The sequence below is a fragment of the Rosa rugosa genome, chromosome 2 (genome assembly GCF_958449725.1).
Source record: "Rosa rugosa chromosome 2, drRosRugo1.1, whole genome shotgun sequence".
In the NCBI taxonomy this organism is placed as follows: Eukaryota; Viridiplantae; Streptophyta; class Magnoliopsida; order Rosales; family Rosaceae; genus Rosa; species Rosa rugosa.
Window position 1 is genome coordinate 55,879,532 of NC_084821.1, and position 25,371 is coordinate 55,904,902.

The window sequence follows — 25,371 nt, forward strand, 5'->3', positions numbered from 1 at the left end:
GTTGAGTCTGATGACATCGAAACACGCTCCGTTGACGAATAAATGCCAACGAAGAGAAATCTAATCTAAATGGAAAGATGTGATCCAGGTTAAGTTGAATTCTCTAATGAAGATGAAGGTTTTTGAGCCAGTGATGCCAACACCTCCTAACGTAAAACCTATTGACTAATGTGTCTTCGTTAGAAAGAGTGATGAGAAAAATAAATGGCAATCTTGCCTTATGGCGCAAGGCTTCTCACAAAACACCCTGGAATCGACTACGATGAGACATATTCTCTCGTAATGGATGTCATTGCACTCCACTACCCTATTTGTTTGGTAGTTTCTGAATACCTGAACATGCAGCTTACAAATGTGGTCACTAAGTATCTCTATGGGGATCTAGATACGAAATATACATGAAGGTTCATGGTGAACTTCATTTACCCAAGTCAAGAGGCTCTAGACCACGGAGCGCATTTACAATAAGGTTGGAACGCTCACTAAAGTGACTACTTGATTGGGAAGGGATATGCCAGCGCATTTCCATAACAAGTTCTGGATTCTATCGCAGTTCATGTTGGACATGATCTTCATTGGAAGCCCTTAAAGAGTTAAGGGAAACCGCTGAACACTTGAAATCTGATTTTGAGATGAACGATTTTGGGAGAACACGATTATGTCTCAGTTTGGAACTTGAGCATCGTGTTGATAGATGCTTTGGCATTTTGACAAGGTCAAAATTTCAAGCACCCCCATGATCGTCCGTAGTCTTGATCCTGAAAATGATCCTCTTCATCTGAAGGATGATGACGAAGATGTGCTAGAGGCAGAAGTGCCTTACTTGAGTACAATAGGCGCATTATTGTACTTAGCTCAATGCATAAGACCGGACATCTCATATGTTGTGAACTTGTTAGTTAGGTATAGCTGTGCGCCAACGCGACACAATTGGATTGGTGGAAAAAGATATCTTTCGATACTAGAGATGTACGACTGATAGGGGCATGCTTTAACCCTACAGAGAGATGATGGATTAAGACCCATCACACACTAGGAACGCCGCCAACACTAGCCTGCGTCCTCTATCCTCATCCCAGAACGACATGTGTTTTGGAAGGTTTTGCTGATATTGGGTATCTCTCTGACCCACACAAAGGTCATTTCCAAACTGGTTAAGTATTCACCATGGGTAAAAACCATGATATCTTGGAGGTCTACAGAACAAACCCTAGTCGCTATATCTTCGAACAATGCAGAGATCATTGCTCTTCACGATGTGGTTCGTGAATGTATATGGATTGGATCCATAATTACGCATGTTCAAAAAATTGTGGTTTGAAGTCTACCACATATGAGCCTACGAGCATTTAGGATAATGCTGCTTGTTTTGAACAAATGAAGCAAGGCTACATCAAAAGCAACAACACCAAGGATAATCAGCAACAACAGACTCTCCTCAAGAACAAAGCGAATTAGGTTCGATCTGAGGACAGTATGGTAGACTTGCTCACTAAGTCATTGCCTAAATTCCACATTCGAGAAATATGTTGGTAGCATCGTTTGCGGAAGATATCCGAACTCCCATGACAGTAGTCATCAGGGGGAGATGCAGACATCAGGGGGAGATGTCTACATGTATGGTCTCGAAACGTGAAGGGTGTGTTGTGCTCTTTTTCCACTTCGACCGAGGTTATTTTTGTCCCACAGGGTTTTTGTTACTCGGCAAGGTTTTTAACGAGACAAAGAGAGAAGCACCACGTTTGGGCTACACAAGGGGGAGTGTTTAAGTAAATCCAAATTGTGTCTAACCCAAACTCTAGGTTACTTGACATAGTGGTAATAGGGTTATTAACTAGAGATAATCTCGGAGAATCTTAGAGATATCCATTCAATGTATGATTATCTTTCCTTGTACGATTCAGATTCTATGCATTGTAATCCTCTATATAAAGGCCTCTATTATCAATGAGAATACACAGCAATTCTCTCTCAAATATCGTTTCTCTAAAACTGGGGAATTTTTTTGGAGAACAGCGGATGAAATTAGTGGCAACACGAAAAGATGTTTAGTAAGGAGTCAGAGAAAATGAAAATTTATCAAAGTTTGGAAGACTACTGTTAAACAGCGACAAGTGTGATCCGTGGTCTATCATTGTACCGATATTGTCCCAACTTAACCACCTGTTAGGTGTTGGGTTTTAATCACAAAAGGCAACGGTATAATTGGGTGTGATCCACCCACTTATAACTATAAGTTATATTTTATTTGTCACTTTTCTAATGTGGGATCTTTACTCTCCAACACGCCCCCTCACATGCAACCTATCTCTAAGTCTACACGTGAAATTAATTAACAATCCAATTCCCATATTGGAAATTGGTATGGGACACAAGTCTCATATCGGAGACTTGGTCAATATAACAATCCAAAGCCAACATCGGATACTTGGTAACAATTCAATCGAAATTTTCCGATGGTAATATAAGGAACCCAAATCGGGCCCATAACAATTGGAGAGGGACCCGCTCTGATACCATGTTAAACAGCGACAAGCGTGGCTCATGGTCCACTATTATACCGATATTGTCCCAACTTAACCACCCGTTAGGTGTTGAGAGTTTTAATCACAAAATGCTTCGATTTTAATGTGAGATCTTTACTCTCCAACAACTACTTTTTTAATGTGGATCTTTACTCTCCATGAAGTTAAACTGTGTTCTATGTCCAAAAAAATGTTCCTCGATCTAATGTGAATACTTTGGGGAATCATGAATTTGGCACTACGTTCAATCCCAATAAGGATCATATCTTGGTCTTATTGGAATGGGGTCACCTAGTTTTATGAAGATCATGATAATGTTTCTGTGACTTCGGGGATAGCTAGTGCTTTCTTACGATTGTAAGAATGCTTGCTTGTGACACCCATTTTCCTGTTTTTTTTTCCCCTTCTTTTTGACTTCTTCCAAATCCGTTATGGAGATTCAGAAAGATGTCAAGTGTGAACATTGTAGATTGGTAGCTGGAAAAGGCTCTAATTCTCCAACTATTGCTTTGTTATAATACACAAATTTCCATAGCGGCGTCTAGCCTTTGCTTTGCTTCCGTAGTTTGACTTGGCCATTGCTAGATGCCACGGCTAGCTATATTGATCGCGCGATTTGAGTCAACTCATATCTATAAAAGGGTTCTTCATTTAGTTGGTTTTGTTCTTTCTTTTTCTTTGAAACATTTTGTACAGCCCGGGCGAAAAGTTTCCAGATTCAAATCAGATGAGGCGGTGAGGGTCAAACATCAAATTTACCCAAGGGTTCTTTTCAACAAAAATTAGTCATTTGTAAGTGTTAACCCAGAATAAATCCAAAATTTTATATCTTCACTAGTATATATAGGACAGAATTAAAAAAAAAAAAAAAAAAACGGTGAATAGTCTTGGTGGCCGCTTCAAATATTCCTTCATGTGTATGCATTTGATCAAAGAAGACGCGTTCATCCTCTTTATTTGACATTGGATCACACCAAGAGTGTCAAAATCAAAATTACAAAACCATTCAACACTAATCGATCTTTTTCCTTTGTTTTTTTTATTCAAAGAGGAATGAAAAGATTTGAACTTGAGATCTCTATTAACATGTTGTTATTAAATAAACCAAACACTAGTCAGTAGTTTTAACCATTTAACTTTCTTTCGGAGTCATCAGAAATGACACCACCAGTACACCCCAACCCATTAACATGTGTATTATATATGCACTCAATTGTACTAAAGAAAAATGTCATACAAAAGTAATGTTTATGCTAATGTTCATGCATGCATCTAAATATTATCATTTTGCGACTGTGCAAGGCAAGTTGACCTAGCAAAGTACCGTGCTAATAATAATCTTATTTTCTTCCTTAGCTTCCGGATCGATAAGAATGCATGTGACTACCAAAACCCCTATATATTGTGAGATTTGGTGGGGAATATTATCTGTGAAAACAACATGTACCACTAGAACCTCGAACTAAGCTAGGTGAAGTTGATAGTTATGATTAAGGAAGGGATTGATCGAGGTACAACAACCAATATATCTATGTTTATGAGGCTGAGATTATTAGTTTAGTAGAGGCTGGATAGGTAGCTAGCTAGGTGTTCTATGGTACTTATAATTAAATTTTGTACAATAGGCACTAATCCTTGCTTTCTCCACCAATATCAAGTTAGAACATCTCATTGGCTCGCATGCTGGTAAGAACTAGTAAGAATAGCCTTCACATTTCTATCCTTCACGATCAGAACACTATAGAATAGGGCAAATAATAGATTCAACGACAAAACTGGAATAATTTTTCCTTTTCGAACTCTTGTCTTTTATCCAGTGTAATATAATTTAGCAATCGAAATCATTTATTTGTTATGTTAGTTCATGTCCAAAGTAATTCTATATAGACTAGCGTGCTTGTTATATAGTAGCAAACCTATCTGTCATGCCCGATGCCTGGTGATAAACTGATAACTATGTATGATTTTTATTCATAAAATTGACATTTGCCATTTTGAAAGAAACATGATGATGATAATTATAAGGAATTTAACTAAAGAGCGCGCATATATATATACTAGCATTGGGCTAATGTGTGTAGGGAGTTATTTTTTTTTTTCAAGTGTGTAGGGAGATAGTTAAAAGTAGTGGAGAATTTCTTCATAGAAACCCACCACGTTTCCACTACTTTTATTTTAATTTTGTTTTTATTTTATTTTGTAAATTGACTTTATTATCTTTATTGATTATTTTTTATTCAAAGTTTTTTAATATATAAAGGGTAAATTGGTAAAAAAAAAAAATCAGTTATGGAGAGCAAGCTCTATTCTCTTAATAACAGTATAGATATAGATAGACACACACACATACATATATAATTATAACTATAAGAATAAAATGGCCGAAAACTTGCGCCGCAATGTCTCAAATATATATAAAGGACAAAGCGTAGGAAAAGACACGTCCATTGATGTAGCCACTCAAACTCAATTTTTATGTTATGCCTTTATCATGTAATTAACTTCTCAGTATCTGATGCCGACATAAAATGTGGTAATCAAAACCTCCTACTTGAGTATAAGCAAATATGTGAGAACTCATACAAAATTTAGCCGCAAATAAAACAGTATATTTTTTATAGATGAAACCTCATGCATGGACATACAATTACATGCATTGCAGGTATTTGGGTCTAACTGATCATTTTGTCCAACTAAAAGTTGGATAAAGATTGTGGCACTGAGAGTAGCCACCAAAAGTGATTTTGATTCCTTTCTTAAAGCAAGATTGGCTTCAGAATGTTAGTTCATTTTAGATAAGAGGGTGGAAATAAGAAGTTACCAACTTTCCATGCCTCTAATCAAATTCCAATTGTAAACTAATGTATAGTCAAGTAGAATTAGTAACCTTAATTATCCCTCTAATCAGAATCATGTAAACACGACCGCAGGCACTTGTAGTCAAGTGGAATAGAAACCTTAATCATCACTTTGATCAAATCAATCAAATCATGCCTCTAGAAACACCACTATTAGGTACGTACGCACATATCCCACTATATATGCTTCTTTACAAGCACTGAACTAATGTTGAAATTAGTTATAGATAGATATAATATATATCGATCTATATATATGTATATATAATTTCGATTCATTGGTCTATTATATCGATCTATATATATATGTATATATAATTTCGATTCATTGGTAGCACGTACAGATGAATCAACTAAACCTTAGTAAGAAGAAATGATGAACTAGTTTAAAACCGATCGATGGACCAATTAATTTATATTACAAATACAAACACTAAGTAATTAACTAGCTTGTTAATTAGATGGGTGCTAGCTAGAAACTTCTACAAGGACTATGCCCTCTTCAAAACATCAGTCTCCTCATTTAATCAATTAGACAGACATAGTTAATCAATATTAATAGCTAGCTGCACTATACATATGTATCAAATCTCAGCCAGCGGTGACATAAGGTAAGTACACTAGACTTGCCATAGCTTCTTGCAGCCAGTCCTCCTCGTCATATTTGATCTGTAAATTTAGGATCAATTAGTACACGATCAGTACTTAACATCAGAATGTAATTATCATTATTAGTTTTCGGAAAGTTAAGTAACCACTAAAAAAAGGCTGGGATCCTATATACAAGAGTGTTTCCAATATCATGTAAAACTTAGTATCCCTAGGTACTAGCCAGGACGAATGGACAATGAAGATAGATGTCAGAATTATGAGAGGTCAAGGTTCAGATTTTTTTTTTCTTTTGACGTAAAACTGAAAAAAAAAAAACACAAACAAACAAACATCAAGTGCATATGAATTAGTAAGTAGTAAGTACCTGGACGGCACCGCCGCTACAATACAGTTGTTCAGATATGTCATTGCAAACATGATTGTTGCAATTGGCATCAATCTTTTTTGTTGCCATTTCTTGATGAGTTAGATCTTCATTAATTAGCTGTTCATTACTGCAGTTCCTTGCAAATCTCCCACGAACTCGGACTCTTCTATCAGCTAGGGTTTTGCGACAAGCATACTGTAACATGACAGATATAACCACTATTAATGAATATTTCTAAATAAAAAAATATGTGGTGAAAAAATATTTCATTTATATATAAGCTGGGATGTGTACCTTAATGGTTTTGTTAAAGTTCCTTTGGTTTCTTTTCTTCAAATACCTCTCAATCCTTTCTTTCCTCTCTTCTTCTGAATACCGTCCCACCTTCATATTTGTCGACTGATCTTCCATTGTAGGCACCTGGTTTCCTTGATTGAATCCCTATATGCAACAAAATTGTACACAATTAGTATTTAATTATTAATTTATTCATTAAAATATGCACAATTAACAATCCTTGCACCATATAAACACATTGCAGAAGCTCAATATGCTTACCCAATTTTCTTGAACAGCAAGGCCAAGAGGCTTAGAATCAGCAGGTATGAATCCAGTACAGCATTCTTGATCCCCAAACTGATCACGCATAATATTACCTTTATTATATAGCTGAAGGTAAGAATCTCCACCACCAAAATTCTGATTCAGCCCTGCAATTCCATTCAACCCCAGATGACTATACTCTGAAAATGAAACAGGCGCCACGGCGTCTTCCGAAAACCCAAGTAGCTCCGGGAACGTTGTTGCCGCCCCAATAGCACACGAAGAGATGTCAGACTCCGGTGACACGATATCAAAACTAGCAGTACCATTGTTATCACAGAATATCGGTACCAGGTTTTCTTCACGACTACTAGTACCCCACATTGCTCCACCCATACCTGGACTGCAACCGGTCACCACAGCCGGAGTTGGGTAGCCGCAAAACTCAGAAGGGAGAGAATAGTCATTATAGAATTGAGAATCCATGAGGTGAAGAGGGGGAGGAGGGAAGCTGAGCAACTAATTGTGGGAGTTGAGGTTTACTGAGGTGAGCTAGCCTTTGTTTTCGAATTGTATAAATAGCAATATGGTGGTAGTGCACAACTGCACACTGGCTTTAGGCAAGTTGTTCTGCCCGAACTATTTCGTTGCTGCTTAATTAGTCAAAAATAGTTAATTTAGCAGCTTAAACATAGCTAGCTCTAGCTAACTTCAGCAACTGTCACTGTACGTACTGTTTTGGTGGAGCTGTAAACGCGTAATTTAAGTTTTTGTTTGTTGTTATTGAGAATATTACCTGGTTTCTAATTAGCTAGATATGAATTTGACATAGCCGCATAGATCATGTACGTGGCTTAAAATTTACGTGTTGGGGTAAAGTAAACAGTACTCTAGAGAATTACTAGGGGGTTTCTCCACTTACAAAGTACAATTGATATTTGCTTTTAGTTTTGTTAGGTTGTATCCAGATCATAAAACTGATACATGCTTTTTAGATCAACATGCAAACTTAATTCAATCATCGGATCGGATCGGATCCATTACATTATTTTAGTTTTTATGCAAATATTATGTGGTCAGATAAAATTACAATGAGAATTAACTATAAAAATAAATAAATAATGATAATAAATTTAGAGAGTTTATAGTACATACTAATATGTCATACATACATTTACCGATATGACAGTAATATGTTGTCATTGTGGTTTTTATTTTATTATTTTATTTTATTTTATGTTAGTCCATTTTTGTGTAATCTTATTTCTATTAGAAATATTTGCTGCACCTACAACTTTATTACAAGTTTGTGAATAAATTTGTTTTCAATGTTGTAACTTAGTTCAATTATATGTAAGGACAATACTTGGCTGTGGCTCTCCTAAAATTAAGCTCAACAACTGTCCCTTTATCTTTTTAATTCGGATTTCTTCTGGGAGCTCTTCTTCCACGCATGGTTATGGGTTTCTCCGGTCTCCACCGATCAATGAATCTGTATCATTGTGAAAACCAAGAAGCCCACGAAACCAAACCATTAGGAAATGCTCGGTCTTGGTGTTGAAGAATGAAGACTGATATAAGACTTGGAATCAACCCACCGTCGAGTCTGAATCGATTCTCTGTTTATTTTAAACTAATTTCATTTATCACTTTCTCAATCAATTTCGTTTCAACAGCTCATAGTTGAAAGCAATCTCTCGTCCAATTCATCAGATTGCAGAGAACTCATCTTTCACATTCGACTCGAATCTCCAGCGCCATTTCTATCTTGGGCTACTGAGTTTGTAGCTGAAGAAAGACGAGGATCAGGAAAAGATGAGATTTTGGAAGTGGGTTTTTCCTGGGCTTGTTTGTGCTGCCTTGATTGTGGAGATTGATTCTGGGGAGCAAGCTTGAAGTGAGAGAATTTCATGTAGGAATAAGAGCAAGTTGACGAAGTGGTGTTAGCTTAGTGGTTAGAGCACCTACTACCTATGTACGAAGTCATGGGTTCGAGTCACCATGGGGGTAGGAGTGAAACCCTTTGATCCTCTTTTAAAAATGAAAAGAAAAAAAAAAAAAAAAAAAAAGAGCAAGTTTACCCGTTGAGGTCAATGGGTCAATACTATTCACTATTTTTTGCCTTTCATTTCCACCATTCTAGGTCACTAGGTCAGATATTGTTCATAAAAGGTCACCGAATGTCAGTTTGCAGGTCACGAAATTGACCCAGAAAGTGACCCAGAGTGACATTTTGTGAACAGTATCTGACCCAGTGACCTAGATAGCAGTGGAAATGAAAGGCAAAAAGCAGTGAATAATATTGACCCAGTGACCTCAACGGGTGAATTTGCTCTAAAGACTTCATTTGATGACTAGAGGAAGAGAAGGAATTCAGATGTTTGAGGAAGGGAAAAAAAATGACACGTGTTGAGCTGTGAGAGGGTTGGTTAGAAGTGGCTGACCAGATTATCCTATATGTACGTAGTAAATAGTATAAGGTGAATGTGGTAAATTTGTTGTCAACATAGTAACAATTCATCTGTAATTTTAGTTAAATTATATGTAAAATGAGTGTAAGATGAACATTCCAGTACCATAGACAACCCCAATAAATTTAATCAATGAATTACATAATTATACAAGGAGATCCGTTAAATCTCATTTGAAGACGTGCTCTCTAAATTCAGCATTATATATATGAATTTGTTCCAAAAAGTTTTCTCACGTGATGTTGATAGAGAAATTTTAGTTTACTAAGCAAATAATAAGGAATCACAAAGCTATATAGAATTAAAGGAAATATGAATCAATCTAAGCAATGCAAGTTAGAAGGAAAAGCTGGAAGACTCTGTATCAGAAACAGAGGGCCTCAGGTGAATACTATTCTCCTGGCCTGCACCGTTTAAAGCTGTACACGCACAAGTACTACTACAGATTCTCACCAAAAAAATAAAAAATTCTACTAAAGACCTACCCTACCCAAGTACTTATAGACCAAGAATCTAACACATGGCCTTGTATGATTTTTGCATCAACAAATCAAGTACAACATATATGCCCCCAATCAAACATGACCATTTCCCCAATTAAACTTGATTTTGCAATGCCAAGAAAATTATTTAGATAAAAACTAAATTGGATGAGCTCGTCCAAATTTTTCATTTTGTCCTTTTTCACCAAGCATGTATCTTAGTTTTATAACCCAAATTACCATTTTCTAAATCACATTTTGAATATCGCTATTACAAAAATAATCAACTAAAAAAGAGTTATTTATTTCATAAAATGTCAATGAAAGGAAATCACTTTTATTCTTTGAGTTGGTGATCTCTACCCTCGATGGTGAATCGGGTTAATAAAGATGAACGGTTAGTTATGAGAATGTTATTTTATTAAAATTGTTCATTTATTTGATATAGATTAATGAATCAATGATTTTGGATTTGCTTGACTTTTGGTAGATGCGATATTTAAAGAGAGATTTAAAATATGAACATTTCAGAGTATTAAAATTAAAATGTATGCAATTGAAAAGGAGTTTATACGCACGAACTCATCAAATAATTTCGACCCAAATATTTTTCCATTACATTCGTCATGCAAGTACAGTGACTAAATTATCCTCATGCTTCTGGTCTAGGATCTTTGTTTGACACATATATGAAGGGACAAATGCTCGTGGTAAGAAAGCTGGTTAGTTTGAATGAGCATGGAACTTGTTCTGCTAGTCACATACAAGGTAAGGTTCCTATTGTACTTTGCTTACCTATCTGGAGTAAGCAACTATACATGGTTTCTTAACATTGCATGCGAATACTTAAAATGTGATTTGATATTAGAACTTATACCTGTAAAATGGCAAAAATATTGCTTCTTATGTGCGAGAGAAACAATCGTACGACTAGAAGCTTAAATTTGTCAAGGAATATATATCAATCTCCCTAGTGCTATATAAAGATACTTAGAGTTTAGTTATGGTTGCAATTGTTAGTTTAAACTTTAAAGGTTTTTGAAATGAAAAAAATCCAGCCAAACTAACCCCATTTTCATGCTAATAGATATTATAAATATATGTAGGATATGCTGCATAAAACTGTCTTACGCTGGTAGGATTGCATAATTGTCCGAGCACGTTCTGACTTGTAACTTGTTTGTTACCTATCACGATAAGATAACGGTATCTTTTGTTGAGGTAAGTTCAAAGCTAAGTTTAATTTCTTAATCAGGAAACAAATAATCATCTAAACGGACGTATGTTGAGTTGGACTTGGTTTGGATTGATTCTTTCAATTTTTCTGAAGGAAAAGTTAAGAAAAGAAATCTGTCCTTTTTTTTTTCTCTCTCTCTCTCTCTCCATAATTTATAGTAAAGTTTCTAAATATTATAAACAATACTTGATGGTTGGGTCATTCCACACTTTGGTTAGTCAATTGGTATCTCAAAATTAATCTTCGACATACTTTTAATACATTCATTAATAATACAGTCAACTCCTCCTTTTTGCCAAGGACATTTTCGTCTTTCCCTCTCTAATGTTAGTTAATTAGTAATTATTCTAATTACTTCTCATTTTGCATGTTATTTTTAGTTAGTGATCGGTGACTATTTATTTTGTGGTGGAGAAAAAAAAGAGGATGAGATTTAAATACCATTCAAAAAATGGAAAAGTGAATGGTGTTATTAAATTTTGAGGGACCAATGTGATAGTTTTAGAATGTTGGGAACTAAAGTGTTGAATGACACAAACATCAGGAAACTGTTTGTGACATATTCTCTATTTTAAAATGTGAATTCCCTTCAACTGTTCTACATCATCCATTGACTAGGCTTGAAATAGTTCGGAGTGCTGGCTTTCTCTTTTTTTCTTCTATATTTTTCTGAATTCTGATTTTGAAGGGGGAGGGAATATCTGGTTCAAAAGGATTTCTCTTAAAGAGGTTTTCCATGTTCTTTTGTTATCTTTGAAAGATTCCTGGCTTTCCTGTCATACCAACTTCCAGTAACAATTTAAATATTGGAGAATTCAATTGGAACAAGTTGGGGACCTGTTTTATCATGAAGCTAAGTAGTGTATGAGGAGCACTTTAGGGTACCCTACCCTTAAGCATGAAGTTTTATCTCTCACTAGCTATTTGCCACATAAAGTCAAAATATATGAGATAGAACTAAAAGATTTGTAGGCAGTAGTAGTACATAGTATCAGGTCCTCTGTTAAAATTCCATCCCATCGACCCTAGCCAGCTAGCCTGACCCTTAATACCCACTTGAAAATGCAAAGAAGCTGATCCTAATGTAAGTAACTCCATCTCTTCCTTTGACATCTAATAAAGAATGGAATCCTCACAAAAATATTGTCTGCAATTTGAGAGATTTTTATGATCTTAAGCCGCAACTCTTTCAGAAGGGGCTATCAATTAGACACGGTCTCCAGGCATCATATCATTTGAGTATCATGTATCAATTATATCAATCTTGGAGTGTATGGATGAAAACTTATGGAATTACAGCAAAGCCATCTTACTTTCTTATCAGAATTTAGTTTTAAAACAAAGTTTTAGCTTTAAGAAATTGCAATGACATTTTTTTTACAACAAGGGCATGTTTTTTCGTCTTACCATAAAGTAGTTCTCTTTCAACAGTTAAAAACTTACCAATTCGTTTAGATCGACACAGCATAGCAACAGAATTGGATATAAACAAATTGAGAAGGGCACAAAATAAGAACTAATATGACTGAGGAAAATAATGGGTATCTATCATTCTATCTTGTGTTTAAAAGTTGATTAACTTTAAGAAATAATTGGTTGGTCCAATGTGGTATCTTCACAAAAGTTTAGCTTTTTAATCCCTTGCAAATATCGCATTACCTCTAAGTTCAATCTAAATTCTATTAAAAATAAGATAATGGAGTACTGGCACATTTAGCACAACCTCTGCGTAAGAATGACATACGGATAAAAAAAAAAATAATAATAATTGTCTTCAAGGGCAAGGTAGGGATGCTCATGATATACGGAGCAACAACGCATATATATATGGGAGTAAAATGGTAAAAGATATGCCATATTTTTAAACACATTGCATATTATTTATCCCTGGTCCAAGTCCAAGTCCAACATGCTCATGTTGGTACAACGTGCCTGTCGAGTTGAAATGAATCTAGGTAGATTTCAGGAGAGCATAAGATCACCACGAACGTACAGCAGCATGCTTTTGTGCTTCCCATCATTTACCAGCCAAGAATTATTCTTGTCCATGTATTGCCTTCTTTTGTTTCTATTTCCCAAAACAGATCCTCCTGCAGCAGATTTGTCAAGACTTTTCCCGTACACACCAATTCTCTTCCAGGCTAAGCAACAAATGCCGTTTTAGTGCTTTTTCTGGTTCGTATTCGCTTGGAAGATATGTTTGAAAAACCAGAAGATATCAGTGAAGAAAATAAGGGATGGAGAGGAGTCAATCAAGAAATCCATTTCGAAATTTAATTAAATTCCGCAATTGAAAGATATTATTATTAGAGCTGAAAACAGATTAAAAACAGACCAATTCTGCTACGCTCTCGACCACATTGTGTAGCTAGCTTGTTTTTGTTGCTTCGGATATATTCTTTCATATCCAACCATTTCGATGGCATTGGCTATACTTTCATGCGGAAAACAGCAAAACTCTCTTACCTCAGAATGTGGTACATTGAAGACCACTTTATTCCCTTTGTCTCACATAATATCCTTAACCAAGTACTTGTACTTAAGTGGCTTATTAAGTTATTATAAAACAGATGATAACTATACCATTTATGCATATTGGATCATATCAGCTACCCGAACTTTCATTGCAATTAACACAACAGGAACATACGTAGAATGCCACGAACTTGACAAAACTGTTCAAACCCTAGGCGAAAGATTGCTTGTAATAGTCGCCATAATATGTAAAACTTGCAAAGGGTAATTGATTGATGACTGATCGATCTACCATTGCTACTCGTGTGCACTGCACTCCAGAGATGAGATGGGTCATGTTATACACATTATTTCATAAGTTGGTTAGGACAGCTTCAGTTCTCATGTAGTAGAATAAGTACTTCATTTAGCTTTGTTTCTCCGAGGCTCAAGCAGGAATCGCATATGAAAAGATTAGAAGATTAGAACAACAAGAGCCATATAATAGCAGATCAATTTCTTCGTCTTGGGCCCACATTGTAGAGATTTGGTCGTGATTCATATTTGACGGCTTATCTAGAAGCATTTCAGTCTTCAATTCATCCCCTGTTCGTCGATCTTTATTCATATTTATCCATCCCTTCACATGGGTACAATATGATGTAACAAGCTGGCTAGCTAGATAATTGTTGGTGTTAAGACCTATCTGATCCAAAGAGAATATATAATTTCTTTTTTATCTTGTTTCTTAAGTCCTAGTTTCATCTTCTCCAGTTGGGCCTTCCTGCTTTACACACTAGTACCAGAAACTATTAGCAAACACTTCAACAGAGGAGGGTTCCCTCTTTACACGTGCAAGGTCAAGAAAGTAATGTCACTTTGTTCTAGTTTAAATAACCGAGCCGGTAATCCAAAGAATAAAGCAACTATTTACACGGCATACCTGCATTCTAGAACAAACTGAAGCCTACAAAACCCTACTCTACTTTGCTGAAACTCAACTTGATGTTAATTACATCTCAACAAATGTCTGAATACATCTCAACAGATTTCATGATGTCGAAACATCTCGGCAGATAATATGACAGAGAAAGAGCCATGGACCTTCCATTCATAGCAGGTGAGAACAAGTTCTATCCACAGCCTACAAGGAGAGGTGCCAGACTGCTCGACCTGCATAAGAGTTAACTGTTGAGTTATGGTCATCGAACTCAAAATTCAGAGTAACACAAACTGCCCAAACGGAAGAGGGTCAAAAGCTGAAAAGAACGAAGTGAAGGGAAGGAAACATGGAAACCAGGCCACCATGCAAACACAAACATACAGTCACAAATTCAGAAAGAACATTAAAAACTAAAAAGAACCCAGTAGGCAGCCAAGACTTTTACACATTCACTAAATCCAGAATATTAATTATGCATGGAATCATCTACACATATTAATGCAGGGATAGAGAGAGAAACTGAGGATGAACTTACTGATTATTATAAATGTTACAAGCAACTGTGTGGGGGACACTAGTGTATGTTGCGGCTAAGCAATCCTTGAAATGATAAATATAGATCTTTGTTATCTGTCCCAAAGATCTCCTCTGCTTTCCTTAGAGTTTCCTGGAAGAAAATGTATACAAACTGTTCACTATTTTTGTAATCGATGATTCAGCTAGATATTCAGTTGCATAGATTTAGCAAACAGTCAAAACTCAAAACTATTCCATAAAGTTTTACCTCCCGGGTTTGCTTTTGAGCATTTAGCTCCTTGATGTTAGCCAGAAATGCACTGAACTGCTCATATGATAGGCGGCTCCTATATTGCATTACATTTCAATCAGTTTCAAACCTCACTACCATGAAATCAATTGGACTTGAAATAATTAGACCTACCTGGCTTGACGAAAGAACTCCTTTCCATCAATTCGAGGAGTACGCCCTACACAATTTACAATGCACAACATGTAAACTTTTAAATGCCAAAAGGTAATTCAGCATAGTATAAGAATGTCCAAAGACTGTTGCCAACTACAATTAACTGTTGAATTGAAAGACACAGACAATTTAATTTGAAGTAAGAGTGGAGCTGGGTTTGATAGAGAATTACAAATTTGCAGCAAAGGATATACTGGGACATAAAGGAACCAAGAGTTCCTATTGAAATTAAGAAAACTCGTCTTAAAAATTTAAAAGAATCATAAAATTTGCAATAACTATTCCAACCTGGCAGTGGGCGTCCACGAGGTGGAGAGTTTGCTGCTGATGACTGCTGGCTTGATGCGTACCATGAAGACACTGAATTCCGTCCATCATATGATTTTGTGGGAGATGTGGCACCAGAGGTCTGCTGAGGAGATGGGATGGTAGAATATGCTCTAGGTGACCCACTTGTCGAAAAGATCTTTGGAGTTCCAGTTGGAGTAAGACGAGGTGTGATATAGGGAGTCAATGAAAACTTTTGCCCAGCATTCCTCGAGGCTGTCAACAAATAGTTAGGTGCAATGTCACAACACCCTTCATTACATTTTATAACCACTCACCACTCACCATGAATAAAAGCAAATAGATGCATATTGAATATGTTGTAGAAATGTTTGTATAACATGTTCTACAATGCAATCTAGAATATGTTGTACAAATGTTTGGTGCTTAGTCTAAGAGTACCACACAGAGCAGCATACAGATCCAAAAACTATATAATCAAGTGCATATACCTTCATCAGTTGTGTTCCCCATATCAGTAGAACCAGTTGACGAATATTGGGCTGAGTAGCCATTTGTCTCCTCATCTGGCAGGACAAAGAAACATAGCACATCGTTTAATATATATATATATATATATAGCACATTACCCATCAACCAAAGGCAAAAAAAAAAAAAATTAAGTTTGGAACCGTAGAAAATGTGGGCGCCATCACTAATCTACGGTTTAATTCATTACAGAGGGAATCAAGTCAAATATCAGTACCCTTATCTGGATATGCCTTTGGAACTGATTGATCACAGGTGCCAATATCAACAGTTTTGGCTGGCTGTAAGATGTAAAAAATAGCTGGTGATTTCCATAAAAAGGAATTGTACAAAGAACATAAAGTTCCACCAGCAAAACTTCCATGAGAGGAATAACAATAAGAAACTGAAATCACTAAATCTATATATAAAAGAAAATGAAAACAAACAGAACTGGGAAGGATATACTTACAGATGAATTATCATCGTTTAGAGACTGCATCAGTTGTCTCTTAAATGTTTCCAACTGTGAAAAGAAATAGGAAATGTTAGTCCTTAGGTCGACATGCTACAAGAATAAAAGGATGTTGAAAAGATAAGGTTCGAATTCCCTTCATATAGACCACACAAACCAGCATAAACCAAAACAAAGAAATGAACAATGGAAGGATGAGAAAGAAACACGGAATAGAGTTATGAGTTAATAGGTCAGAATTTTATGGCACAACAACCAGCACGATAATTGCTGAAATATAGTCATGTGGGTCTGAAAAGTGCAATTTAGATGAAGTTACCAATATCCTCCCTATAACAGTACTATACTTGATATCACATGTCTAAATAAGCTGTGGAATCAATGTTTTTTAAAAGATGATCACTTACAAAATATATTTTGAAATGTCACCATTAACATGTTCAAAACAGAAAACAAATATACCACAAAGGAAAATATTAGTACAACAATATACCACAAGCCATCCCCATATTCCTCCCAAATGAGTAAGTTTTGCTTGTCATCTCAAAAGAAGAAGTTGCAATATGGCACTTAGATTAAGATACACTCAAGTTTATACAACAAAAAGAGAAAAAAAAAAAGAACTCATTAAAAATAGATACTAAATCCCACCTTTGCCAAGTCACGGCTAAGCTTCTTAGCAGTCATTGCCACTGAATCTCGTTCTTTGGAAAGCCTCATCTTCACGAATAACAAGAACACAAAAAAAAAAAAACCATAATAATTAGTAGTTTCTCAGCCTGATAGAATGATCTTTGACATAGAAATGAGTAAGACTAATATGATTTAAGTTTAAGTCTCCTTTCAAAAAGAGGAGTAATTCAAGTTTATTTTCATCTCCTGCTGGTCCTAATTATCAAGCTCATTCATCTCAACATACAAGCCAAACGCAACTAAACCTATCAAATTCATATCTTTTATCACCAATAACCACAATCCAGTCTCCCAACTCAATCCTACTGAGCCAAAGTCCCTCATTTCCCACTCAACAAAAAAAAAAAAAAAAATCAATTTCAAAATTCAGACTCAAGCTCTAACATTCTGTCAATGCTAGTTTGAATTGCGGAAAAATTAAACCAAATCTGAAGAAACCTTTCATCAAATTTCTCAAATCAAACAACAAAGCTCAATAAACCCCCAACTTTCAAATTCAAAAAAAAAAAAAAAAAAAAAAAAAGGGAAAAAATTAACGAGCTCTTACATTCTCCTCTACCGCAATTCTCAACCGCGAGTCGGCGTCGTAGTTAACATGCTGGAGGCGCGAGGCTCTTTCCTCGAGGTCAGAAATAACCCTATCTTTCTCCCTCAGCTTCTGCCCCAGCCTCCCGACCTCCGCCTCCAGATTCGAAACCCTAGCCGCTATCGCCATCGACGTGATCTTCCTCGCCAGATCCAGCTGCTCGTACGGGTCCCCCGGAATCACCGCCAAGATCTCGTCCGGCAATTGAAAATCCATCCCCCCTCCTCCGCCGCCTCCGCCGCCGACGCTTCCGCTTCCGCTTCCCTGCGACATAGCCGATCGCTCCTCCTCCTACGTCTCTAAATCGCGCTTTGGGCACAACGAAAAATGGCGTCGGAGGTTTTATTTTTATTCTCTTCTTTTTGAATTAAATTCCCACTCTCTATTCTCTAACAACAATTTTGTCCTTTTCTTTCCCTCCCACTGGCCTTTTTCTTTTTATTTTTTATTTTTTCCTTTTTTAAAATTTTTTGTCCTTTTTCGGGTCGCTGTCAAAGTTCGAAATTTGCGGGGAGATTTTCCCTCCGAAATCAAATTTAGCAGATTTCAGAAATGGCCCACGGCCCAAGAAACCACAAGCCCTAAAACCGAGCCCAATTTTTTTTGATCCGACCCGACCCAAACCAAGATATTAGAGCGAGTTCTTTCTTTCTTTCTTTCCTGTTTTTTTTTTTTTTTTTTTGAAAGGAGCGAGTTCTTTCTTTGTTCTTCGCAGAAAGCTAAACCATAGCTCTTGAATCAGATTGAAGAAGGGAAATCCAGAGGTACGTTTAAGCAAGCCAATTGTTAGGGTTTCGGTTTCGAATGATTTTTCGAGCTCCTCAGTTTTTTGGGCAGGTCTTAGATTTAGGGAAAGCTGTGTTCTTGGGAGGTTTAAGCTTTTTTTTTTTTTTTTTCCCTGTTCTTTCTGTTGTATGCAGTATTGGGTTTTTAGGGTTTCAAAGTAGTAAAGAAAAATTTAAGCTTTATACGGTTTTGTGATGTGTAAATGCTGAGGCTTTATTGAAAGAAAGAAAAGATCAAATTTTGCTAGTCTTTTGGAAACGAATTTTTGAGATTAAATTTGGTTCCAGTTGGGTTTTTGAGCTATGCATATGGATATATAGTGTGATTTTGATTTTTAGGTTCAGTTTAATGAAGTAGTTGTTGGGATTAATGCAGAGAGAGAGAGAGAGAAGATGTCAGTGCTTATAGTGACGAGTTTGGGGGATATAGTTGTGGATTTGTACACAGACAGGTGCCCTCTTACTGCCAAGAACTTCTTGAAGCTCTGCAAGTAAGTCTACTACTACTCCACTGAAAGCATTGCTATTACTTTTATGGGCTAAATACAAATTACTACCTTGTGGTTTAGGTCCAAAATCAATTAAGTCCCTGAACTTCTAATTTCATCAAAAACACCCCTGCACTTTCAATTTTGATCTAATAGGTCCAATTTGTTAGTTTTCCGACAATTGAGTTATTTAACTTGTTAATGTGGATCATATATGGCCTATGTTTTATGATGTGGTGTCGAGGTGGTCTGCCTTGTCAATTTAGGAGTGAGTCCTACTATTAAAAATAAATAGTTTTTCAACAAATAATCCAACTATTTGAAAGAATATTAACGAATTGGACCTATTAGATCAAAATTGAAAGTGCAGGGGTGTTTTTGATGAAATTAGAAGTCCAGGGACTGAATTGATTTTGGACCTAAACCACAGGGTACTAACTAGTATTTAGCCCTACTTTTTTTTATGTTGCGCTGTGTTTTTGTAGATTGAGGAGAGGTCTTGGTTGTTGGTTTAGTTAATAAACTAGGAAATCGATGAAATAAAAGTGTTATCTCGGCAACTGTTTACTTCAGTTATGGAGTGAAGTCATTTGAGAAGATAAAAATAGGTTTTTAGTGGATACCCATGATTTGACTCTTGAGATGCCTGGCTTCTATACGTACCGGGTTCTTTTATCAGTTGTTTAAGGGGTTGTGTTGGATTCATAAAGTTTCTAAGTTGGCTAAGAAATTTAGGCACATTAGTGTCCGTAAGGATCTTATTCAAGAATCATTTTGGTATTGTTAATATCTGAACTCGTGGTTGTAAATTATATTGCTCAATGCTCGACTTGGTTGGTATTTTGTACAAAAATTGTGTTCTAGTATAGTAACTTTTTCTTTCCTTGTGTGTATCAATTCAGGATAAAGTATTACAATGGGTGTCTCTTTCACACGGTCCAGAAGGATTTTACTGCACAGACTGGTGATCCAACTGGAACAGGTTCTGGTGGTGATTCAATTTACAAGTAAGGAACACTGCATGTGCTATTCACTGCTGGACATAACTTGTCTCACATAGAATTCCTGATTTCAGCTTAAATGTTTTAATATGGTTCTTCCTACACGTGTTGCACCTGGTTTCTTTCTTTCCCTCACAGTAACAGCTTATACTGCATCAGTTTTGTATAAGTTCTGTTTATGACTATCAGTCAGTCTACTTAAACTACGAGAAGTGACTAGTTCTTATATAACACCATATACTGATTTTGTGCCATGTTCTACTTTCAGATTTTTGTATGGTGATCAGGCTCGCTTTTTTGGTGATGAGATTCATCTTGATTTGAAGCATGCTAAAACGGGCACAATTGCCATGGCCAGTGCTGGAGAGAATCTCAATGCCTCTCAGGTATAAGATTACTGCTATTCTGGCATAAGCTTGTAGGCTTGTGCACTTTATATGGGCTTCTTTTCACTTTTCAATTACAAATAGTGATGTGCTGATGTTTTTAATTGTTCTTTTGTGCAGTTCTATTTTACATTGCGTGATGATCTAGACTATCTCGATGGGAAGCATACAGTAAGTCTTCATTCCCATCTTTCTTCTTGACTATTTATTTACTGAATCCATTGTCCAACTTTGTCATCTTTCCAGTAACCTAATTTAATTCCTTTTTGGGTGGATGAAGTGTTAGAATTATCTGATTTATTATAGGAGCAGTGGTACAGGATAGGTTTTTTTTTTTTTTTTTGGGGGTGCAAGTGTCTCTAAAAAATAATAATGAGAGAGAGAGAGAGACCTATGCATCAACTTGATGGGATATATCTTCCTATGCATGAATGCTTGGGTTTGTTTGATATGTCAATAAAGGATTTTTTCTGTGCAATAGTGATTACCCGTGTGTGTTTGTGTAGGCTGCGCTAAGTACATTTATGCAAGTAGATAGTCTCTTGCAATAAATCTACACTATGCTATCCTAGTAGATAGCATATGCATGTCTAGTAGAAGTGTTTCAGTCTCATAGTCTTCAAGTAGATAGATTTTTTTGTGTGGTAGATTTGATACGTGCATTACTAAAGTGATGTCTGTATTGCAGGTTTTTGGGGAGATAGCAGAGGGGTTGGAGACATTGACAAGGATCAATGAGGCTTATGTGGACGAGAGCAACAGACCCTATAAAAATATTAGGTCGGTCCCCCTTTCGCCTGTATATATTATTTTAATTTATGTTTGCCTTGAGCTAGATTAACTTCATTCTCACATTTTTATGTGAACAGAATCAAGCATACCTACATATTGGATGATCCTTTTGATGATCCTTCACAACTATCTGAGTTAATTCCTGGAGCCTCCCCGGAAGGCAAACCAAAGGATGAGGTAATTACTAATAGTTGTTATATTCTATTACCAGGTGTGAAATACCAAACTAAGATACAAATGAAAAATCTATCTCTTGTATAGCACTTGGAATAGCACGATCCCTGAATTGTATGAGCATAGTGATCCTACTATGCCTAGTTCTGATCAAGTTTGTTGGCAAAACTTTTAGCTGGAAGGTTGTGGGCCAATGATTATTTTATATTCTACACATGTGGGTCTCTCCTTATTAATATTGGTCCAACATGCGGAGTTTTTAGTTATTGGAAAGTTTCAATTGTAGGGTTAAAGTCAGAATCTTGGATAAGTCTGTTTAACCATATTTTAAAAAGCTCGAGTTGTTTGGATGTGGATTAATCATTAGATTTTATTCCAAGGTACTCAAAGTTATAATTTCTGACTAGGTTGATGATAATGTGCGTCTTGAAGATGATTGGGTGCCGATGGATGAAGAATTGGCTCCTGGAGAGCTTGAGGAGCGTCTTCGTGCCAAAGATGCACATTCCAGTGCTGTTGTACTTGAGAGTGTAAGCGCCTTTAACATAAACCTGTTGTCTTAGTTGCTTAATGTGATGTTGCTTGATCTTCCTTTCCCACTTTCTTGCCATGTCTGTGTAACAGATAGGGGATATTCCTGATGTTGAGATAAAGCCACCTGACAATGTGCTTTTTGTTTGTAAACTGAATCCAGTCACTGAAGTATGTAGTCTTCTTTTCATGATTTTCTTTTTTATTTTGACCTTGTTTTCTGGTGCCTACAATTTTGGCACTATGACTATATATTGTTGTAACAAGCTGCTGAGTAGTTTGGCTCTTGATGCAGGATGAGGACTTGTTCACAATTTTCTCACGCTTTGGAACTGTGCAAGCGTAAGAGTAGTATTCTTGTTTGTTATTTACTAATAACTTCTGGGATTTGTGAGTTAGGGATTACAAAGAGCTTATGTGATGATATGTAAATGATTGCAGGGCTGACATAATACGTGATTATAAGACTGGAGACAGTTTGTGTTATGCGTTCATAGGTGAGTCAATTTTATGTTAGATACTAATTCTTTCCTTCTGTTTCACGTACGAAATATACTTGTCTTCTGTGCTTGAGAATGTATTTTTGTTACCTTTGCCTTATGTGTCCTTTGATTTCTGTCCTTCCAACATCTGTGCACAAGTTCAGTGGTTGACCTTAGTCCTTAAGTATCATCACGTTCTCTATCCTTTACTTATTCTCTTCTTGTTGAATTCATTTCAGTTTCTTTAGTGTAGAGTATTCAAATTTCTGATTATGTTAAGCTAATCATTATGACATTTTGTAATGCCAGAATTTGAAACGAAAGAGGCCTGTGAACAAGCATATTTCAAGGTATGCTGAAAGAATCAATTTACCTATTTCTTGAATCTAATTGTCATTTCCTGCGTGCATGCACAATAATCTTAGTACTTGCTTAATTCTATGATTCTTAATCTTGTCATTAGTTATTGTAGCAACTTTTATGGAGAGCATAATTAAGATTGAACTTGTGGTGTTGCTCAGTTCTTTTCTTGTTTAAACAAAATAAGTTAGTAGAATTCTTGCAGCAAAACGTAAGTAATCTTGCTGCAAAAATTGACTTCTGATTCGTTTGAGTCATTCTCTAAATAAATAAGGCATTCTGTAATTAATTGATATCAAAGCCCATTTTTGTTGCACAAATGAATAATGCTTTGATTGATGACTGAAGAAATATTCTGTAAACAAGGAATGGAATACTTTGTAATTATTTGATATCAAAGCCCATTCTGAATCTCTTGTTTTATTCAACATTTTTGTGGTACAGATGGATAATGCTTTGATTGATGACCGAAGAATTCATGTAGATTTTAGTCAGAGTGTTGCAAGGTTGTGGTCCCAATACAGGCGCAAAGAAGCGGGCAAAGGTATAGAGTTTAAAGCATGCAGAAAAGATATATGATTGGTTCCTTTCTGTTCATTTTCTTTTTCTTCTGTCTTGAGGCAACTTTGTTGGTGACCTGCTATGTAAAATTGGAATGTGTTATCATTCTCTGGTACAGTTCTCCTATGTTCATTTTCTAAATATATCAACTTAGCTAACCTTTGCATTGGTTTTGTGTGCTTTGTAATTAATGAAATGAACTTCTGAGATATGAAAGATTGATAATAGGTTGTAAAACTAATTTTTCATTTGTTTATTCTTTGCTTGGTGTTTTTGTTGGTGTTTCTAGGAGTTATGTCAGTGGATATTAAATCTGTATCTTATGAAAATGTATGATCGAGTACTCTATGGAGTGTTATGAATACATAATTGTATCGACATTTATCCTTCAGAATCCAATTACGCTCCAGAATTTATTTGTATCACCTACCATAGTAGGTACAATTGCAACAGGACTGATTAATCATTCCAATTCTTTGTTGCTGTAGGCAAAGGCTGCTTCAAATGTGGTGCACTTGATCACATTGCCAAGGAGTGCACTGGTGATAATGCCAGTAAACAGCAACCGCAGAAGTACGTATTGAAGAATGATAATGCACAGCGTGGTGGAGGCAACAACTCTAGGTATGTCGTTCTTTGTGTGTGTGTGCCCAAGACCTAAACTTGAACAAAACAAAATGACATATCATGTCATTCTGGCTTTTTGACATTCGAGAGGAAGAATGTGTGTGTGTGTGTCTAATGTTATTATGGTTCTTGCAGTTATGAGATGGTATTTGATGGAGATACTCCAGAAAGTCCAAGACAAGAAAAGAGACATCAAGACCATGATCCAATTAACCGAGTTGAGAACCAAAAGATGAATAGGCAGAGTTCTGAGGACCAAAGGCGAGATCAAGAAAATAAGCACTCAAGTGATAGAGACCGACAAAGTGTCAGAGGTAGAGGATACAAAGAGGAATCAAGTCGAGACAGTAGATCAAGTCGATCTGGTGGAAGAAGTCATCGAGATTTTGAAGGGGAAAGGGATGCTGAAAAGCCTAAGGTGAGACAAAGAGACAAAGATGATAAGCTGGATCAACGGGACTATGCAGAGAGAAGACGTGATGGAGATTACAGAAAGAGGAGTGCAGATAGTGATAGAGAGAAGCATAAAGAGAGACGAAGAGACAGAGATGATAATATTGACCAGCAGGAGAGTGGAAAGAGGTATGCAGATGACGGTATGTATGCAGCACAGAGGGGAGATGAAGATTACAGAAAAAGGACTGCAGATGGTGATAGATCCACAGAAAGGAGTAGGGATAGAGAATACAGAAAGAGAAGTGTAGCTAATGGTAGCCCTTCAGAAAAGAGAGACGATGAATTTTATAGAAAGATACGTGCAGAGCATGATAAGCATGCAGAAATGAGGGATGATAGAAACTCTAGGAAGAAATCTGTTGATGACAGACGAGACAAGAGAGATGAACCAGTTCATAAGAGAAGCGCAGGGAGGGAAGATAGAGAACATAGAAGGTGAATGGCATGGAAGTTCTCTTGATGGAGATGAAGCATGTGATTGTATAATTTTGACGCCAGAACTTTTACCAGACTTCGGTTTTCTGTGACTTTTCTCTGTAATGAATTGAATCAATATTGTAGTGGTATCAATTTTGGACTAGTGACTCCAAACTGAAATACTAAAACTAAGTTGTCACTTAGTTTTATTTTAATTAAAATTAAAGACATTATGATCTTTAATTTTCTTTGTTTGATACATAATTAAACAAACAGACAAACTACAAC

At 36.2% G+C, this 25,371-nt stretch overlaps 3 protein-coding genes across 4 annotated transcripts; 1 reads left to right on the top strand and 2 right to left on the bottom strand.

The window, feature by feature from the left end:
* Positions 1-5,783: 5,783 nt before the first annotated feature.
* Positions 5,784-7,477, bottom strand: LOC133734547 (uncharacterized). The gene is made up of 4 exons (XM_062162176.1): positions 6,921-7,477; positions 6,657-6,803; positions 6,360-6,557; positions 5,784-6,052 (listed from the first exon to the last, which is right to left on the bottom strand). The coding sequence occupies exons 1-4, from the start codon at positions 7,389-7,391 to the stop codon at positions 5,975-5,977; spliced, it is 894 nt and encodes a 297-aa protein (XP_062018160.1). The 5' UTR covers positions 7,392-7,477; the 3' UTR covers positions 5,784-5,974.
* A 6,931-nt stretch (positions 7,478-14,408) lies between these two features.
* On the bottom strand, positions 14,409-18,399 carry LOC133732354 (uncharacterized protein At4g15545). Its single transcript, XM_062159893.1, has 10 exons — positions 17,985-18,399; positions 17,396-17,464; positions 16,742-16,795; positions 16,508-16,571; positions 16,254-16,328; positions 15,763-16,017; positions 15,433-15,478; positions 15,277-15,355; positions 15,028-15,159; positions 14,409-14,722 (listed from the first exon to the last, which is right to left on the bottom strand). Exons 1-9 carry the CDS (start codon positions 18,294-18,296, stop codon positions 15,067-15,069), a joined length of 1,047 nt encoding a protein of 348 aa, XP_062015877.1. The 5' UTR covers positions 18,297-18,399; the 3' UTR covers positions 14,409-14,722; positions 15,028-15,066.
* A 367-nt stretch (positions 18,400-18,766) lies between these two features.
* On the top strand, positions 18,767-25,326 carry LOC133728585 (peptidyl-prolyl cis-trans isomerase CYP59-like). 2 transcript variants are annotated; one of them, XM_062155999.1, is made up of 15 exons: positions 18,767-18,787; positions 19,187-19,299; positions 20,199-20,303; positions 20,566-20,683; positions 20,804-20,854; positions 21,372-21,463; positions 21,553-21,652; positions 22,057-22,179; positions 22,274-22,351; positions 22,476-22,522; positions 22,622-22,677; positions 22,972-23,012; positions 23,467-23,566; positions 24,072-24,207; positions 24,346-25,326. In XM_062155999.1, the coding sequence occupies exons 2-15, from the start codon at positions 19,202-19,204 to the stop codon at positions 25,103-25,105; spliced, it is 1,905 nt and encodes a 634-aa protein (XP_062011983.1). In that variant the 5' UTR covers positions 18,767-18,787; positions 19,187-19,201; the 3' UTR covers positions 25,106-25,326. The 2 variants fall into 2 exon arrangements, with proteins under 2 accessions (XP_062011983.1, XP_062011984.1); XM_062156000.1 differs by having other exon boundaries at positions 18,769-18,787; positions 19,191-19,299.
* Positions 25,327-25,371: the final 45 nt, after the last annotated feature.

Coding starts and splice junctions, on each gene's coding strand:
- LOC133732354 (XM_062159893.1), bottom strand. CDS start 18,296: ATGTCGCAGGGAAGCGGAAGCGGAAGCGTCGGCGGCGGAGGCGGCGGA. Junction 16,796..17,395: donor TTAGCCGTGACTTGGCAAAG/GTGGGATTTAGT, acceptor TTCTTTTCACAG/TTGGAAACATTTAAGAGACA. Junction 16,329..16,507: donor AAAGGCATATCCAGATAAGG/GTACTGATATTT, acceptor TTGTCCTGCCAG/ATGAGGAGACAAATGGCTAC.
- LOC133728585 (XM_062155999.1), top strand. CDS start 19,202: ATGTCAGTGCTTATAGTGACGAGTTTGGGGGATATAGTTGTGGATTTG. Junction 22,352..22,475: donor AACTGAATCCAGTCACTGAA/GTATGTAGTCTT, acceptor CTCTTGATGCAG/GATGAGGACTTGTTCACAAT. Junction 23,013..23,466: donor GTGAACAAGCATATTTCAAG/GTATGCTGAAAG, acceptor TTTGTGGTACAG/ATGGATAATGCTTTGATTGA.
- LOC133734547 (XM_062162176.1), bottom strand. CDS start 7,391: ATGGATTCTCAATTCTATAATGACTATTCTCTCCCTTCTGAGTTTTGC. Junction 6,804..6,920: donor TTGCTGTTCAAGAAAATTGG/GTAAGCATATTG, acceptor TGTTGCATATAG/GGATTCAATCAAGGAAACCA. Junction 6,558..6,656: donor ACTTTAACAAAACCATTAAG/GTACACATCCCA, acceptor GTCATGTTACAG/TATGCTTGTCGCAAAACCCT.